Here is an 18,797-nt window from a genome sequence, read left to right on the forward strand (position 1 = left end):
CCGCCACTGGGGGGGGGGTAGACTTTCTTCGGGGGGGGGGGGGCACACAAAATGGTATTATGAAAGAAATCACCCCCCCCCCCCCTTCCTCCCACTGTCTAATCATCTATTCTACAAAACAATTCATAGGACCTATTGCTAGATCTATATCTTGTTGTTTATTGGATCTAGAATAGGGTTAATCCTACACTGTTTACAGTAAAAAAAAAATGCACACGATATAAGAGAATACCAAAAGCATTAGGCCTAATACTTATTAGATCTAGATCTAGATCTAATTATATTATAATTTTTTTTCTTTTTAGACACGAATGATTATGCATATCTTATATATAAGCAGAGTTTCTTCCAGGCATCTCTTCGGGGGGGGGGGGGGGGGCGAAGCCCCCCCGAAAAATTTTTACCGACCCCCGAACGAAATGAAATTTATATCATTTATATAGAAAATATATACTTTTAACAGTGTCCGCCCCCCCGAAGAAAGTTTACCGCCCCCCGAAGATTTCAAGTGCCCCCCCCCCGGAGAAAAAAGTCTGGAAGAAACACTGTATATAAGATAGGAAAAGAAAGATAGATCTAGATCTAAGTCTAACTCTAAGGGGTCATCCATTTATGACGTCCACACGTGGGGGGGGGGTCCGAAAAAAATTGACTTTTGTGGACGCATATTGACTTGTATAAGGAAAAAAAGTGGATTTTTTGTGGACGGGGGGGGGGGGTCCAAAATCCGAAAAAATTGTGGACGTCATAAATGGATGACCCCTAACGTAATGATTGTCTTTAGGATGAAAATAGATTTAGTTCAGACATAGATCTAGATATATTTTTTTTTTCATTTCGGTATTTAAAATGCTCGTTGTTGTTTATTTTCATTGAACCAGCATGGCAATGAAGATGATCAACTCTGTCTTCTGCTAAATAATAAATAAGAAATCACAGCTTAAAGGTTAAAGGACTAAAAACGAGCATCCTGAAGAAATTCCACAATGAAACGAAAACTAAGCGAAAGTGTATGTATTGGTGTTACACTAGCAATAAAATCTGAGTGGGAATATTGGGTGTGGGTAAAAAAGAGCGAGTTGCCACTCAGTTACAACGATGTTGTTGTTGATCTAGAATCTAGATTCTAGATCTAGTAGATTTCTCTAGATCTAGACTAGATCTAGTTAAAATAGTTAAATCTAGTAGAAAATCTACGCTAGAAATTCTATAATCTAGATCTCTCTAGTCTAGTGTAGAGAGAGACCTATCTAATCTATCTGTTGATTCGAAAATTTAGCCAAATCAGTTTCCATCAACACTGGCCCATTAATTGATTTGAAATGACTACTCGGAAAAAGCTACCCCCCCCCCCCCCCAGTGCTAGTCTGAGTTTGGCTGGCAGAAAATGAAAAAAAAGCTAGATCTGGTCTATGTCCTAATACTAGGGACTTGGATGAAATTTCATTTTTAAAAAAATAAAAAATGTAGTAGCACCAGTTTATAGAGCTCATTTAGACAAGAACAAAGATACTTTTGTTTTAATTTTAGCTCAAACGGTTACGAAGTTATGAATTTTTAATGTATTTAATTTTCGGGTTTTTTTAATATGGGGTTTTCTCAATTTTTTGCTTCCCTACTTTTTTGGATGCGAACTAAAATCTCTGTAACTTTTTAAATAGCAGGTATTTTTTAATGAAAATTCACTAAGATCACGCTTATGATATCAGTAAAAGAGTAAGATAAAAATAATTGAATTGGATGAGAATGATCATAAAAAATAATGTTAACAAAGAGGGTCACCCCCCTAAAAAATTTTAATAAGCGTCTTTGATAGGCTACACACAATCTGTTGCCAAATTTTTATTATAAGGAATATCTTACTGAAAATTGGCCTGGATAGTGCCAACACTGTATACATTAACAGAAAGTCAAAATATTTTACTTAGCTTATGTGGTTTTATTACAATGTTGGACAAAATAAAAAAGTCATTTTTATTCTGCGCAACTACTTTTTTTGCAAGAAAGAAGTACAATGTTGAGCTGATTTTAGATTACTTTGCTTATATGCAAGAAATATTGTAAACATGAAGGTTATTATATACTTTGATATTTCCTTTGTTCAAATTTGATTTTAAAAATATTTTATTTAATGAAAAAGGGGTTTAAACTCATATACCCCCCTTAATTTTAAACAATAAATTCTGCTATAGGCAACACATAATCTGTTGCCAAATTTTTATTATATGGAATATCTTAATGAAAATTGGCCTAATTGGTGCCAACATTGTATACATCCACACAAAGTAAAAATATTTCACTTAGCTTATGTGGTTTTGTTACAATGTTGGTCAAATTTAAAAAGTCATTTTTGTTCTGCGCAACTACTTTTTTGCAAGAAAGAAGTACAATGCTAAACTGATTTTAGATAACTAAAATTGTATCTAAATGTTGTCAATATGCATGATATTTCATCCATGTTATGTGTATGTTACATAGAATTGATATAATTTAATTTACAATTATTGTTGAACAAATAATTTAATAATTGAAATGATTTTATATTGGTGGAGTAATGATCACCATTTAATGTTAAAGGTAAGTTTTATAATTTAGAAACATCTGTCATATATTTAAGTGACATCTCATGCTGTGTGGATAACATGTTTAAGTCTGTTAGCTTGTATCACTTTTTTACTTTAAAAAATAACACCATCAATGATTTAAAAATGAAATCTGATTAAACATCTACTGAAGCTGTGTCTCCTCTGGCTGATAGCTTTTAGAACTGTAATAAAAACCAGCAACATCCATTCTTAAGTGGACCTATTTCTCCTTCTTTGAAGTTGCTTATGAGTAGATCCACATCTTTTGATTCTCTATCCCCTTGTGAACTGGTACATTTTATCTAGGGCCAAGACTAGTAAAAAAGCAACTGAGATGTATACTACAGCAAAAATACAGTAGTATCATATGTACTTCAAATAGGCCTACAGATGAAGACAGAACATTGTACAAGGATTGTAGTAATTTAGTAATAAATCTAAAACGAACAAAGTCCTAGAGCTATAAAGAAAATATAGGACTCCTAAAATGTTTGAATATTAGTAATATTGGTAATAAAAATTCGCTTGAAAAGCAATCAAAAGGCTATATGTTTAATATAGAATTACCCTATTGGCCTATATTTTATAGACCAAATGATAGGCAAATGGAATTTTATATTAGATTCTAGATCTAGGCCTATATCAAGCTTTAAAATTTAAGAAAAATGTGGAAAGTACACAAGTTACTATAATGATAGCTAATATAAAATGCAGAACTCATTCAAGAACAATATAGATCTATATCTAGGCCATACAATTAAAATGAAACAATAATTCAACTTGAAAAATTTCGCAGAAATCTATTTTTAGATCTAACTCAAAATTACAAAAAAAATGAATCTAAATAGAAAATATGCGCACAAAGTCAACAAAAAATCATAGTTTTATCAATATAAAATATAATTCTATAGTTTAAAATGATTTTAAAGTCAGATTCGTGTGGATGTTGCTGGATTTACAAATCAATTCAATTGAGAGCAATGGCGTCATTAACAACACAAGTACACTTCCGGTTTAAACCTCTGTCTTTCCTGGTAGTCGTAAAATGGCTTAAGCCTATACTTTCTAAACTATTTATAAAAAAATACTTTGCTATCGATTAACATTATGAAAATTTACACACATAAAGAAAAATGGTGATTATGGTCGGAGGGCTTTTTATTGGCCTTCTTTGTTAGTAAGTTTTTATGGTACAAAGAGTTTTACGTAGCCAAAGTTTGGCTCCAAAAATCCATTTTCACCTTCAACAAAATCTCAAAACAAAAATACCGTAACATATGAAATCCATTTGTTTTTCATAATCAGTCATCAAATTATTAGTAGTATCGGCGATTTATAATAAAAAAATTTTTTTTCGATCATCACCCGCGACCGCACGGCTAAATCGACGAAACTCGGTATGGGCAGAAAACTCTCGTTTTTAGTGCCTCAAAATCTACGTCATCCAAGTCCCTACCTAATACTAATAGTAGTAATAGCTGCACAGTAGTGCACAATGCGCTCAGATTACCCTTAATGGCCTTAATACAAGTTAATAGACCTACTATTATTTTTTGCTCAAAGTATTCTTTTAAAGCTGTGCAATAGGTCCTATTGATATTGAATACGAAGTGACTACTCGGAAAAAGATTTTTTGCCCCAGCGACTCCACTTGGTCGGCAAAAGATAGTTCTGCGCATGCGCAGTGACCATAATAGCTGAGCTAGGGTTACTGCTAGGGTTCTGGGGTTGTAAACACATGCGCAGTACCATAAAAAAACATCGCAGCAAAGGCAAGTCGTAGTTTCTCTCTATTGCGTTTTCCCTGTCTCATCAAGAGAACACATATGCCTAAACAACGAACATGGTAAAACTCCATTCTATCGTACTTTATTAGTTTATTCGCCGCTTCACATTCACATCCGGTTGAGCGTATTTTATTATAAACACAACCAAAACACACATAAATTGTAGGAAAACACTAGGATTAGAATCATTAGGTGATAGATATTAAGATATAGATCTACTTATTTATTTATGATTGTGTTTTAATTAGAAAAGGTAAAAACATATTATAAATAAGCATTACAGTTCCAATTAAATAGCGTGTGATCGTCGGCGCGAGAAAAATCCCTACATGGTCAAGGGTTCACCGTGAGTTCACATTGACTTTAATTATCAGCAAACGTCATAGCTTAGGGTCATTGTGAGTTAATGTAAGTTAATTTATAGTATCATGGCTTGCAATTATGCATTTCTACTTTACCCATTACATGAAAATCTTAACTGACACGAACACATTTTCAAGAAGAAAAAAAGAAATCTAGATCTAGATTAGATCTAAATAAATAGTACACATTATTCCAAATTTTGGATTTTTCTCAAGTTTTGACAAAATTAATTAAAAAACTAAATTAAAATTCATAAAGAAATAGGCAGAGTGATTTCCTAATGTTTTTGTGTGCTTCGGTTGTGTTCATAATGAAATACGCACAACTGGAGGTGAACGTGAAGCGGGGAATAAAATACGCTAAAATGGAGTTTTACCAACGAACATATAGATCACAAGAAAAACCAGGTCACCGTAACCCATGCGCATCTTCTTCCGGCTACAATCAGCCTAATTTATTATCTAAAAACTTTAAAAAGTGGTTTTAGATGTGTTTGCAAAATTGTAATACTTTTCTTATAAAATTATAATACATTAAAAAAATAGTACAGCTGTTTAAATCTACTTCCTTCCCTAGTCGCAAATATGAATAAGTACTATCAGTACTATTTAAGATATTATTCTCAGTTGTATATTGTAAGAAGTGGTGAGGACTATGAGTAGAGGGCTATTCCCTGCTGACTGGCCACTGGGAGTAGAGTCAGCGTCTTAGTAATGACAGTTTAGTTATATGAGCTCATATAAGAGAATATACAGCTTTAAAGTTTTTCATGTTTTTACAAAAGTATTTATTTAAACAGGAAGATGAGAGATCTCTAAACGTTGACAAGGAGGGAGGCAACAACAAATTAACTGATGCAATTTCTAAAGAACATAAAAAGGCAAAACTTAAAGCACATGACTTCAGCACTCAAGAGATTGCAAGGTTAAAGGAAACTGAGTCATTATTCCATTCCAGCTTGTTCAGGCTACAGGTAATTTAATATACAATTTTTTCATAACTTAAGTTTATTATTGTGAAATGAATTCTTTTTTTTCTTTTACTACACATAATACTAAGGATTAAATTTTATTCAGTCTAAAAAAAAAGTATTTAGTAGTTTACCTAGTAATAGAATTATTAGGATAAAGTCAATTTTGATTTTCTGTTTCAGTTCTATGGCTCAATATCTATTTTCGTTGTTATAATTTAACCTTGAGTTCTTTGACCTGGAATCAACATTAATATATTTGCTGAACTTTGACACTTTTTTTTCTTCTAGGTATCAGAATTGTTGAAAGAAATAAGCACCAAGCAGAAGTTAAAAAGTAGTATTGAGGAATGTGTGTCTGCCTTAATAAAGACTCTTAAAAATCTCCCTGCTGGAAAAGAACATAAGGTATAACTTAGTTTTATACATATTTGATATATGATGCTCTGTATCTTTTATTCTGTATTTACTACAAACATTTTAATGTGTTTTTTTTCAAAGATAACTGAACGTCATTGGTTAGAGACAAAGGCAATACAAGTGCCACTGGTAGAAAAGCCATTTCATGTAAAGGGAAATTTCCAGTTTTTACCACCAGCGGAGGTCAGAGAAACAGGAAGTGTAGTCCTTGACACACTAATTAAGCCAGATGTCCAGGTTGATTTGGTTCTACGAATGCCCAAAGTAAATGCAATATTTCTGTACTTTTTTCCATTAAAACAAAAAGATAGTCAAATTATGTCACAAAACAGATCCTGCTGCCAATTTTCTACTTTTAGTGGCATTTGTCTATTTTAAAAGTATCATAATGACACTATAAATAAGTTTTTTCCTTAATTTTCTTGGACTTAAAAAATAGTGCTTGCCTTAGAATCATTATCAGATACATGTGCAATGCCAAGGGAGAAAAACTACTACTGCATATTCTTGAAAATTTAATATTAGAGTGCATGTGATATATAACATTTTGGCAGGTTTGATAGTCCACCACTTAAATGTTTTGGCAAAATGGAGGCCTGCTACACAAATGCTTTCTATATTGTTTACCTTTAGATTTTAAATTAATTAATTATGTTTATGATAATCTTACTGATGACTGCTATCCCAAAAGTTTTCAGTATCTAGCTCCGGACTCATGACTGTAGGTTGTCCCTGAGTTCACCCAGCTCTTACTGGTACCTGACTTATGTTAGTGAAAGTTACAAGCTCAATACATATGTAAACTCTATTTCTTCTGGATTTTTAGGTCTGAAAGGAGATCTTTACTTTTTAGGTCTTAGGCTTCTTGTTACCCTGTCAGTGCCATCTGTTTCTTATCTTATTTTAGTAGTACAAGAAAATCCTTCTTTTCTATATTTCACCTAGGCACAATATATCTGTAAAATTGCCAATACAAAAACATAATTTTATGTATTAATTTAAACAAAAACACAGATTATAAAAAAATAGTTGGTGAAAATGCCATTTGCCGTTAAAAACTTGTTTTTGCCATACATAATTAAAATGTCTCTGAAAATGTACAGAAATGGACATGAATGTTGTTCACATGTTTTAGTTGATGATTTTGATTGTTTTCTTGCTGCACTCATCACATTTCACCTAATTCAACAGGCTTGTTTCCATGTTAAAGATTATCTAAATCAGAGATATACAAGGAAGCGAGCTCTCTATCTATGTGCAGTTGCTAACCACTTGTGTAAAAAGAAAAGAATAGAAGATCTAAAGTTTTCATATCTCATGGGAAATCCCCACAAACCTGTTCTGATAATTCTATATAAAGGTAATGATTAGATAATACATTGATATAGTTAACTCTTGAAATTAATTACTGTTTATAAATGCACTTCATAACTTATTTTCTTTTTTGTTTTGATTTAGGAAAGGATGATTCACAGCATGTTAAATTTAGACTTCATGCTGAACCTGATAATGATATTTTTAAGCTTGCTCGCTTTCATGTGTCCAAAAATAATGTGAGACCAAAGTGGTTCTATGAAAAGGGTGAGACTGTGGAGGAAGATGCAGAAGGTAACCACATGGTTTGTTGACAGTCAAATTAACTTAGTTCATATTTAATAAATGAATGTTTAACATTGAAAAATTTCTTTTTGTTCCAAAAATGGTCAGGTTTGCCAGCAACATCCTATTATAACTCAAGTATCCTACATGACCTCACTTCAGCAGTCAATGATCAGTTTATTGAGAAGATGCTGAAAGGTTCAGAGGGAATCCAACAAGGGTTAATGCTGCTTAAAATCTGGTTAAGACAGAGAGAGTTACTGGGGGTAATTTCATTTTATTGTCATTCAATACTAATGAAAAATATTCATAATTTATGGAAAAAACTTGCTCTTGTAAAAAAGAAATTTATGGAAAGAACTTGCTCTTGTAAAAAGGAGCAATCCTTGACATTGTGAGAATGGATAGGTAAAAACTTAGATAAAGTTTTAATGTCTTTTATAATATTTTTCAGGGTGATGGAGCTTTTTCTGGCTACTTAATGAGTGCCTTTGTTGTCAACATCCTTCTGTTGAAAAAGATTAACAAATTGATGAACGGTTATCAAATATTTAGGACAACTTTGCTGTATTTGTGTAAGTTTTTGTTTAAGTTGTTAACCTATGTAAAATAATTAGAAAACTATTAAATTTATTTTTTTATGAAAATAAAAAAAGACCATTCAAAATATTAAATGTTCAATGGACCCCTGCAAGATGAACCAAATTTGTTTAGGATTAATGTTTATCATGATGGTAGCTGATATACAAATTGTTTCCAGTAGCAAACATTATAATTTATTGTTAATATTGAATTTATTGCAAAAATAATAAAAGACATTCATTGCATCCCAGCACTTCTATTCTTGGCTTTCTCCATGAATGCTCTGGTCCCAATTTACCTTCTTGTCATTGATCCAAACAAACAACAGCCTCTCGGTATGGATGGAAATTCTGACCTGGATGCCATCAATCCTCTTAGCTCCCTTTGATTTCACCATCCTGTCTTTGGACACATGCACACCCTATTCATTTATCCAGGTCTAGAATCAAGTCAAGTAAAATTAAGCTTTTGCTTAAGCAGTCTTTTTGTCATTCTTTTAAAATTTATTTCAGCCAAGGCAGATTGGATTTTGGAACCTCCATCTTTGTTTGAAGGCAAAACAGAGAAATGCCAACCGTCCATTGATGAGTTCAGGAGTGAATCAGGATGTGTTTTTGTAGATCGAACTGGTTATTTTAATTTGGCATATATGTTGTCAGCATCTATTTTCTCTAGGGTACATTTTTTCTTTTGTTGCTAGTTACTATAAAATGTTTATTCAAAATAGCCATTTAATTTTAAACTCATGTACATCAGAGGAAATTATCCTTTTTTTTATCTTGAATGCTTGCATTAGGTCAAAGCTGAAGCTAAGATCTCCCTTTCTGCTTTGGATCAGCACCAGCAGGGATGTTTTGATGCACTTTTCATGACTCCTGTGTCATTTGCTCGCAAATTTGACCACATTTTTCAGTAGGTTTGATAGTTCTGTTTTCTAGAGGCCCCCAAATTTTTGGTGTGCACTTTTTTTCTAGTGTGGTTAATTTTCTACCATTTTTAAAAAAATAAAAGGATTGTTTTTTTAGAATTTGCACATTATAATTATTGAAATAGGAAATAAGTAAACTGCCTATGATTATGATATAAACAATCATAATATTGAGGAGTAAGTACTTTTCATGATAATGTTATTTTAGCTATTACAGTTGTAGTAAAGATGTGTTTTTCCCCCTTAGATGTGATTTCTATTTATTATTTGTAAATCATGCCATTTAGAATTAAACAAAAAAACTGAGTACCTTTTATGCTATATTACTAAGTTAATCCAGGAATATTTGCATAGAACAGCTTGAGATGGTTAGGAGTTTTTTTTATAATTACCTCATTGTATATTTTTTTTTAAAAATGTCCTCAGTGTGTCAGTTACACCTTCTTTATTGGTGACTGCTTCCAAAAATATTGAAGGGCTGTCCCAGAGGCAAGTGGACTTAGGGGGTCACATCAGCATGGCCCTGTCTTTACACATTCTCTCTTTGTTGTCCAAATCACTGGAAAAAAGAGTTCTACTTGTTCAGGCAAAGACAAATCCATGTGTTGAGGTAAGCTTGGCAAGTTTTGTTGTCTGGAAGTTATTAAAAGATTGAACTTATCAAATGTGTACACAAGCTAATATTTCAAACCTTTCTTTGTAGTGGGAGATATCAGAACAGCCATTATCCTATGACAATGTGAAGAGTTTGACCTTTGGACTTGTTTTAGATGTCTCTGGTGCTTTCAATATACTTGACCGGGGCCCACCTGCAGATGTTGCTGAGGTTGGTTTACTTCACGTTTTGCCAAATTGTATAACTATCATTTTTTACTATAACATTAATTTGTTTTCAAATTTTATATCGATTTTTAAATATTGAAAATTAATTGTTGTGCATTTATATTTTTGGATACTTTAATCTTAACATTTTAAATTATTTTTTTACATTAGTTTTTTATGCAATTGGCTTCGTCTTTTTTTTTTTGGATAATTTTTTTACAATGCCATATTATATTCTTTGTTTTACTATTACTAGGCAAAAGAGTTTCGTGATTTTTGGGGAGAGAAAGCTGAAATGCGTAGGTTCAAAGATGGAACTATTCATGAAGCTGTGTTGTGGACTAGCTCATCTAATCAGTGTGATCGTCGACTTGTTTGCAAATCAATTGTGCAACATGTTCTCAATAGGTAATAGTTTATGATTCTGTATACATTTTTATAATGCACAATATGAAATGTTAATTATTAAATAAAATACATTATTTGTCTAAATGACATTGAGTGTACACATTTTTTTTTACCTATTTGATGGTTAATTAACAATTTATAAACTCTAAGAGCAAATAAAACTGTGTTGACCTGAATTATTATTGTTAAGCTCGATGCTACTATGGTTGAGTCAAGTTGAGCAGTTACTGTCTCAGTTGTCGATTGTCTATCACGAGTTTGAAAATTCTTGTCTTTTTCTGATAAGTACAAATCCTGCAGACTTGTTACTTTCACAACTTAATTTTGGTAACATATTACTTTTCTGGCATATTTGTACAGTGTTAAAAATTGAGACTTTTATTTGTAAAATTATCTCTGTACTACAAAAAACCTTATTAAAAAAAAATTACACTATCTGAATGTTTTTCTAGTCAAAAATGAAATTATTTAACTTCCTTAGGTTTCTGTATCGATCATTCAGGGTGGTACACTAATTAAACTTAAAATTACTCTATTTACAGGCATTGTGGGATACCCCATTCAGACATTCATTATATGGAAGGTAAACTAGATCAAATGCTTCATCTAAACCTCATATCCAAAAATGCAGATCAGCATTATGGCACAGGGGAAGAGCAAAGCCTAGCCATCCACCATTCATTTGACCAGTTAAATCGGGCCATTCGATCACTGACCACCATACCGCTGGCCATACATTCAGTTCAAGGTGTCCACCCTGTCTTCAGACATGCTGATGTAAGTTTTAAGTACAGCAGTTTCTATTCTAAAAAAGTAATTGTTTCTTTTAGATTTACTGGAAGGTAAAAACATTTTTGTTTGCATTTCGCATAGGTATTTCCAGCTTTGCCTGCCCCAAAAGTAACTATAGAAACAGAAGTTGTTTTGAACCATGTTGTGCCTAAAGAAGGCAAAGCTTTACCTCAATTTGTGCCTGCAATGGAAGGTAAAAATAAGATGTTTCTACTTTTTATAATGCAACTGATTTCTGCATTTTCTGCCACATACAGTTCATACTTTCCCCCCCTCAAAATTTGCCAAAAATATTTAACTCAATTACTTTTTCTTTAATTATATAAAAACTGTTGTGTTCTTTAGCTTAGTCAAACAGTACAGTGAGGCACAATATTCCTGGGTGATAATTAGAATAGAAATATTGCTTTGTTAAAGTTAAATTACAAGCCATTATTGTGTCTTTAAAAATACATGTTTCAATTTATTATATTTTCAAACAGTTATTTGCTTGCTGGAAGGTTCTGGAAAGTGGCCAGAAGATTTAGAAGCCATTAGTTGTATGAAATCTCTGTTTCATATAAAAATAGGAAATGAGCTGAAAGAAAAGCATAACATCTCTGTTAGTGTAAGGAAATCTCATGTGGATGTACTCATGGTAAGAACTGCTTGCCACACTGATAACTCCACTTCTTTATACAGCTTTCTAAATAATGTTTTCTTCTGTGTCATGGGGTCAGGAAAAATTTGTTGACACAGATTCTATTCTGCTTTTTTATAGATTTATAATTTGTGAAATGATATGTTATGCAGTTGACATCCAAATTAAATGAAGAAATAAAAAAAATATATATATACATATATTTATATACACAAATCTATTTGCTAAACTGTATTTGTCATTTTAGAACATCCTATTCTGTCAGCAATCTCTGATTACAAACTGTTTATCAAATGATCATTTGTAAATTGTCAACCAGAAAGTTTTTATCACTTCTTTGTCTGAAAAATTGACCTTACAAATGTTGCAATTTTATATTTAACCATCTTATTTCTCTATCTACTTCCCCATGACTTCCCATCATCTGGAGTGATGATAGAATTATAATGTCAGCATATGTAAAAGTCGAGTGACTTATTTATTGACGAGTTACCTTAAATTTTGCATTGTAAATATATTTTGGAATTTTTTAGCTTCATTGATATTCCTGCGATAGTGATGTATTTTTATATTCCACATCTTTCCCTCATTTTTTGCCCAAGACACATGAGGCAGATAAAATAGAGTTCATCTGTTTCAATGACCTCGTCATACAAGTAGACTTGAACCCATGATCCAAACTTGAGACTTTAAGGTTAGAAGTCTAGGACTCTACCTCTCGGCCACACATTCCCCATTTTTTACATATTGCCATGGAAGAAAATATCAACAAAAGTAATTTCTAAACCACAAGAGCACAGATTTATTTTTAAATGTAAACCCTGTTGTTTCCATAGAATGGTTTTGTATTCCGGCTGAAGGTAGCAAACACAAGAGAACTTGCTGTTTTACGCACACTTAAAACTGAAGATGGTATGATCAAGTTTAAAGATACAGATGAATCAATAGCATTGGAGCGTGAAATTGTGGCTCTACCACACTTGACAAGTTTGTTGCATGGGTGAGCTCTCTTTAAACTGATAATCAAAAGATAGTAATCTTATGCATTTCATATATTCACATTAATTTATACAAGAAGTTTTTAAATTAACTTCAGTAGTAAAGTATTTTGCTTTGTTTCAGTATTCAACAAGACCATCCTGCTTACAGTGCCACAGTTAGATTGTGTAAGCGATGGATCGCATCACAAATGGTGTGGGATTTTGTGCCAGAGGAAGTGATAGAGCTTTTAGTGGCATATACATTCATTTGTCCTCAGCCCTACTCCTCACCAGGGTACCTTTATTTAGAAGCTTTTAATTAATTGTGTCTTGTTGCTTATAAGTGTTTATGAAGCAAAAACATTTGGATACCATCTAATATTTATATAAATGTTAAGATTAAATGTTACACTTGTTAGTGGGCTATCCCAAATTTGTCACTTATGTTCTTTGAGTTAGATTGAATAAAATTTTTAAATTTCTATTTTGATATTGTGATTTTTGTGTAGTGGTTTTGATTAGGGGTACTCATTATTCTTAAGTGCCTTTTAGGAATACGTAAATTCTCAATACACGACTTTAATTATCCTACAGAAGCCCCTGTACTGGTTTGATGAGATTTCTACACCTTTTGTCTACATTTAACTGGAAAGCTGATCCACTGCTAATTAATTTGAATAAAGAGTTTACAGGTTCGCTTCTTAACATACTAAACTTGTTTATTTTAAGAGACACTTTAATTCAAATGTAATCACTATTTTTTACATCAATATCTTTTAGAAGAGGATTTTTCAAAGATTCCCAAAGAATTCACAAAGAACCGTGCGACTTTGCCTAGTATGTGTCTGTCAACACCTCATGATAAACAAGGCACTAAATGGACCAGACCTAATCCCACAGAACCTTTTTTACAAAGATTAATTATCCTGGCTCGAGAGTCACTAAAGATACTTGAGGCTCAAGTAATTTCAGAATGGGCAACATCTGATTTTAAGGTAAGGATTTAAAAAGATTTCAATGAACCTACTCTTAAGAATTAGCGATTAGTGTCTAAAAATTAGTACTTTTACAGAAGAGCACATTTTTTATATTCCCAGGTGATATTTAGACCACCTCTCCAACATTTTGATCATTTGATTCGACTGATCAAGAAAACCAATGTGCTGCATTATCAGAATGTTGATAGTAAAACTGATGTAACAGCAAGGAAATGGGTTGAAAAACCAGGCAGCCAACCTCTTCCAGTTGTAAATTTTAATCCAGCCAGAATGTTTCTTCAAGATCTTCATGCAAGTTACTTTTTCTTCCGTTCCATTTAAACATTACTCATAAAATCATAATAATTGAAAACCTATTATAACTTTGTTTTTTAAACTTACAGTCTGTATTTGGAGAAATAGCCATGTTTTTTTATGATCCATATGGTGGTGATGTTATTGGAATGGTTTGGAAAAGGCAAGCTCTTGAAACAAAGGAATTTAAGGTAGATTCTACTAATATCTAGAAAGATTGTCAATATCTTGGCAAAAGATATTCTCAAAAATACTAACCAAGTATTAACAAGAACAAATATTTGTACTTCTTGTGCTCAGACAATACTTTTTCCATTTAAAGAAAAATATTCACCTATCACACATCCATATCTCATTAGCTGCAATAGCAAACATCCAATGTATCCCCATTACTGTTAGTACTTTGTTTGAAAGAAACTCTGGTAATCTTGATTGTTCTTTCTATTCTACATTCTTCCAACTGTACTTCATATAAACAATCACATTTTATTTTTAAAATTTAGAGAGAATCAGATAATGCAATATTCTGAGTCCATATTGAAGTATTATGCTTTTTTTTCTACAGACCTCACATTTCACCTATCGAAAGCCAAAAGTAGATGAAAAGGAAGTTATTAGTTTGGAACTTGAAAAAGACTGCATCTTGGATGACATTCGTGTGATGGGAGGAGGCATAGTTGAAGGGATTATTTCTAAAAACAATTAATAGAACATGATGAGAAATATGAACACAACCTTTACATTCAGCAATTAAAACTTGTTGTACCTTCTAATTTTGTCAGTGATAGTGATTGACTTTTTAAAATTTAAGTCACTTATCAATTCAGTGATACAGCCATTCTATTATTTTTTTTTAGACTTGGGAATGGTTTTTGATGGTTGCTTGGTAAAGAGGTTTTGAACTACTAATGCATGGGTTCCCAAACTGGGGGTCGCAAAGGGCTTTCTGGGGGGGTTGCCAACTGGTAGACTAAACCCTAGCAATGAAAAAACAAAAGGATACATATTTAGAAAACTATCTGAAATTCGGCTTTAATTAACATCACAATGGAATATAAAAAATAAACAATGCATACTGTGCTGCTAAGTTGTTCTTAGAAAATTGTATTTTAGTGTTTATCCATTTCCTCACTAATTTCGACTTTAATTCTATGGGGGTTGCAGGTCACTTACTTTTTATAAAAGGGAGTCGCCACTCGAAAAAGTTTGGGAACCACTACTAATGCATCAGTAAAAAAAGAATGTTAGTACTTATTCTGCTTCTTTAACAATCTCATATAATAGGGCAACAGTGTTGGTGTCAGGTAATCCACCAATGGCTTGTCTTAAACTTAATACATTGTCATCAGCTTCCTAAGTGTTGATCCATTTCAATTTTTTGCAAGTATATCATCTCCAGCAGTTTTGTTGTGGTGGTTATGTGCTAGAAGAGCTGTGATATTTTTGATATTGGTAATAACCTACATTCTCATTGATATTGACAGAGAAATAATAAAATTGTAATTGTGCTACTTTACATTGATGAATAAATTAGATGGCTTTCTATACTACGTAATATTACTGCACTTTGGGCCAGATTGAGATGAGGTGCCATAAATATATGCAAATTATTTCTAGCCCTAATCATATATATTTTTTTGGTAAATTTAAAGCTCATAGATAGAAATAGTAAACTCGGATTTAGACTAGCTAGCAGTCGTATGATCTACCATTCCACTACTCTGTCCCGGAGACTTCAGTAGTGCTTATTGAGTAGTGTTATTACAAATATCAGGATTGAGATAGTGAATACAGATTGTTTACAAAGTGAGATTTGCTAGCAGTTCAAACAAGGTTTAACCAAATCTAGGTGCCAGAGCATAGAAAATTGTGACTAACTTGCATTATGAAACTATTGTGACATTTTAAACTGTTACCTAATAAAATATTTGATTATACTTATAATGAAAATTTAAAGGTATAATTTGTACAACTAATAAATAAGGACATACTGAAGCAAAATTCTGATTCACCACCAATTAAATTCATTCAACACAAATGTTATTTTCTTTTACGAGTTTTCTAGCCCCTCTTTGTTTTTTTTACTAATAATGTTAAAAATGTTATAACTAGAGCATGGCAGTCAACAAGTGGATACTAGTTATACGTTGGTATGACATATTAGCACTTACATTTAAGACAAGCATACCTACACAAAATACAGAGATTTAATATTTTTTTTTATTTAACATACAAGTACAATGAAGTCCATTCTTCAAAACACATTCATTATAGAACTAATGATCTTAAATTTAGTAATGTACACTTTCATGCTTTTAACACTTAATTCATTTTAGAATAAAAATCTTTCAACTTATAAAATGCTCACAGTACACAAACACTCAGGAACAGATAGCTGCAATTCAGTTCTTCTTTGTCTTTGACTGGTCATATTTACTCTTAGAACTGTACCACAAAAGGAATGGAATTCCCAAGGAAGGCAGAGTCATAAAAGCAAAGACAAGCCAATCCAGCTGAAATAAATGTTAAGATTAAAAGAATGTTACAAAGTGTAGCAGCTATTTAACTGACACATTTAAATAAATCAATTTAGTTTAAATGGCAAAATGCTTAAATTTTTGGAATGATAGGCTAATAATACAAATATTATAAAGGATAGACTATGGATTAAAAGGTGATAATATTGCTAAAATATTTAAAGGTGAGAAAATTGTTAAAATACTAACATACGATTTTATTTATTTATCTATCTACTTTTTTACACTATATAAAGATTAAAAGTTTTATGTTAAAGACCATATATTAAAATGATGTTAAATATTTGAAACTCATCTAGTTTTAGAGGGGGAAAAAGTACTGAAACCAATAGTAATATGAATAATCATTTTTAATTGACCACATCATTTTCTAAATGATAAATGTATAGAGAGAATGGTCTATTAATATATATGTTGTTTTTCAACTGATTTCTTTTAAATTGTAATTTGATAATCACAAAAGTGTTCTGAGATTGTGCTCAAGTTAAGCAAAAAAAAATAAATAAAAAAAAGCTATCCTAGTATTAATTTTTATCCAAATCTTAATTAAGCGCTAAAAACAAAGCAATCGTATGATTGATTTAAAAACATCTGATTCTGAGTAACCACTACTTGTAAAAAAAAAAGTTTATTCAAGTCCATTTAAAACTTACCACATGAGGAGAAAATCTGCGATCAAATTCTCTTTGTGGAACAATACCTCCTTCACCAGGGAAACTAGTATAGCCAATCTTTAAAATAGAACGTGTTCAGATTAATGAACATTAGAAAGGACATGCTCTTACTACACATAATCTTATAAAGTTATATTTTAACTCTTACAAACGAACTGTAGTAAGTGGACATCAGGTAATTGTTAAAAATGAAAAAATAAGAAATGTTTAGAAGAAAAATGTGTTATTTACAGTTCTTTCTCTTGAATCTTCTGAAGTAAGATAACTCAACTCTGCAGAGGTAAAATTGAAATAACCTGACTTCAACGGACGCAGAATTACTGCATGTGTCACATTAGAGGTTCTGCATCCAGGTCAAGAAATTCAACATAGTAATGTTTTGATTATTATTACAGACCTCCAAGTTTAAGCATAGTTTAATTGAGCACTTGACAAACAAAGGTTATTCATAAAGAAAGGATACGGTGCAATTCTTTCCCATTCAACTTTAAGACTACCTCGAACAACACTGAATGATGTCTCAGGGAAGCTATTGTCATTTAAGATCACATCAAATGCAACCCTGAAATTATAATGTTGATTAAACATTTCTGGTTATTATTGAACTGTCTTACTGTGTGTGATATCTGTCTACTTTCAAAAAATTTTTTCTTTAGGCCTACCTGCTGCCAACATTGAAAATTTTGTATTCAACTGTAAGATCCTTTCCTTCAACTAAATATTGATTGAGGATATTTTTTGAGGCTAACAATCTTGCATCTGTCTCTTCTTCACCAAAAGATGGCAAAAAGCAACTAAATGTTAAAATCAGTGCTGCTAACCACAGCTTCATCTAAATAAAGAAAAACAAAAGTTATTTGGACCAATTGTTAAGGTTAGGTCAGGACATGAACACACTTGTGAGTGCTATGGTAGATTTCAAGAATCTACATTCTAAACTAGGAATAGTAATCAAAATCTCTAGAGCCTAATTTTAAAATTGCTCTTAACTCTAAGATACCTTGTAAGTTGTAAGTAATGTAAGTAAGTGATTTAAGTTCAAGTTAACGACGCCACGTCACCGAGTTTGTTACGTTGTGTCGAATGCTCAGGCTTCTAATTTCGTTAAATTTACTTTTACATTGTTCTAATAAAATAATTTTGGAGATCTATTGTGTAAATAATTGCATATTGTCTTCTTAAACTTGACTACAACTTTATATTGATATAGATCTAGATTGGATATAACATATTTACCATGAAAAATTTACGGTGACTTCACGTTTACCCACCGAAGGAAGTTGAAAAAGAACGAAATTTGCAAAAGTCGGCCTTGTGTTCCTTACGATGAAAATCTAATGTATTAATTAAATTAAATTAAATTAAAAAAAAAAACAAATGAAAATTTTTTACAGATCTTGATGAAATATTTATAAATT

The 18,797-nt window shown here is 31.8% G+C and overlaps 2 protein-coding genes across 2 annotated transcripts; one reads left to right on the top strand and one right to left on the bottom strand.

The window, feature by feature from the left end:
* The first annotated feature begins 857 nt into the window (after window positions 1-857).
* Window positions 858-14,941, top strand: LOC131958350 (nucleolar protein 6). The gene is made up of 23 exons (XM_059323336.1): window positions 858-1,010; window positions 5,535-5,708; window positions 5,997-6,113; window positions 6,207-6,389; window positions 7,317-7,485; window positions 7,584-7,733; window positions 7,833-7,990; window positions 8,179-8,299; window positions 8,819-8,982; window positions 9,103-9,218; window positions 9,661-9,844; window positions 9,938-10,060; window positions 10,313-10,464; window positions 11,007-11,241; window positions 11,338-11,449; window positions 11,739-11,893; window positions 12,733-12,896; window positions 13,019-13,171; window positions 13,471-13,568; window positions 13,657-13,871; window positions 13,974-14,165; window positions 14,258-14,359; window positions 14,734-14,941. Exons 1-23 carry the CDS (start codon window positions 987-989, stop codon window positions 14,872-14,874), a joined length of 3,402 nt encoding a protein of 1,133 aa, XP_059179319.1. The 5' UTR covers window positions 858-986; the 3' UTR covers window positions 14,875-14,941.
* A 1,433-nt stretch (window positions 14,942-16,374) lies between these two features.
* Window positions 16,375-18,718, bottom strand: LOC131958351 (translocon-associated protein subunit beta). Its single transcript, XM_059323337.1, has 6 exons — window positions 18,616-18,718; window positions 18,042-18,211; window positions 17,843-17,941; window positions 17,611-17,722; window positions 17,359-17,436; window positions 16,375-16,681 (listed from the first exon to the last, which is right to left on the bottom strand). Exons 1-6 carry the CDS (start codon window positions 18,616-18,618, stop codon window positions 16,571-16,573), a joined length of 573 nt encoding a protein of 190 aa, XP_059179320.1. The 5' UTR covers window positions 18,619-18,718; the 3' UTR covers window positions 16,375-16,570.
* Between the last annotated feature and the right edge of the window lie 79 nt (window positions 18,719-18,797).

The sequence above is a fragment of the Physella acuta genome, unplaced genomic scaffold (genome assembly GCF_028476545.2).
Source record: "Physella acuta isolate Inbredline_101_S28 unplaced genomic scaffold, ASM2847654v3 ptg001319l, whole genome shotgun sequence".
Classification (NCBI taxonomy): domain Eukaryota; kingdom Metazoa; phylum Mollusca; class Gastropoda; family Physidae; genus Physella; species Physella acuta.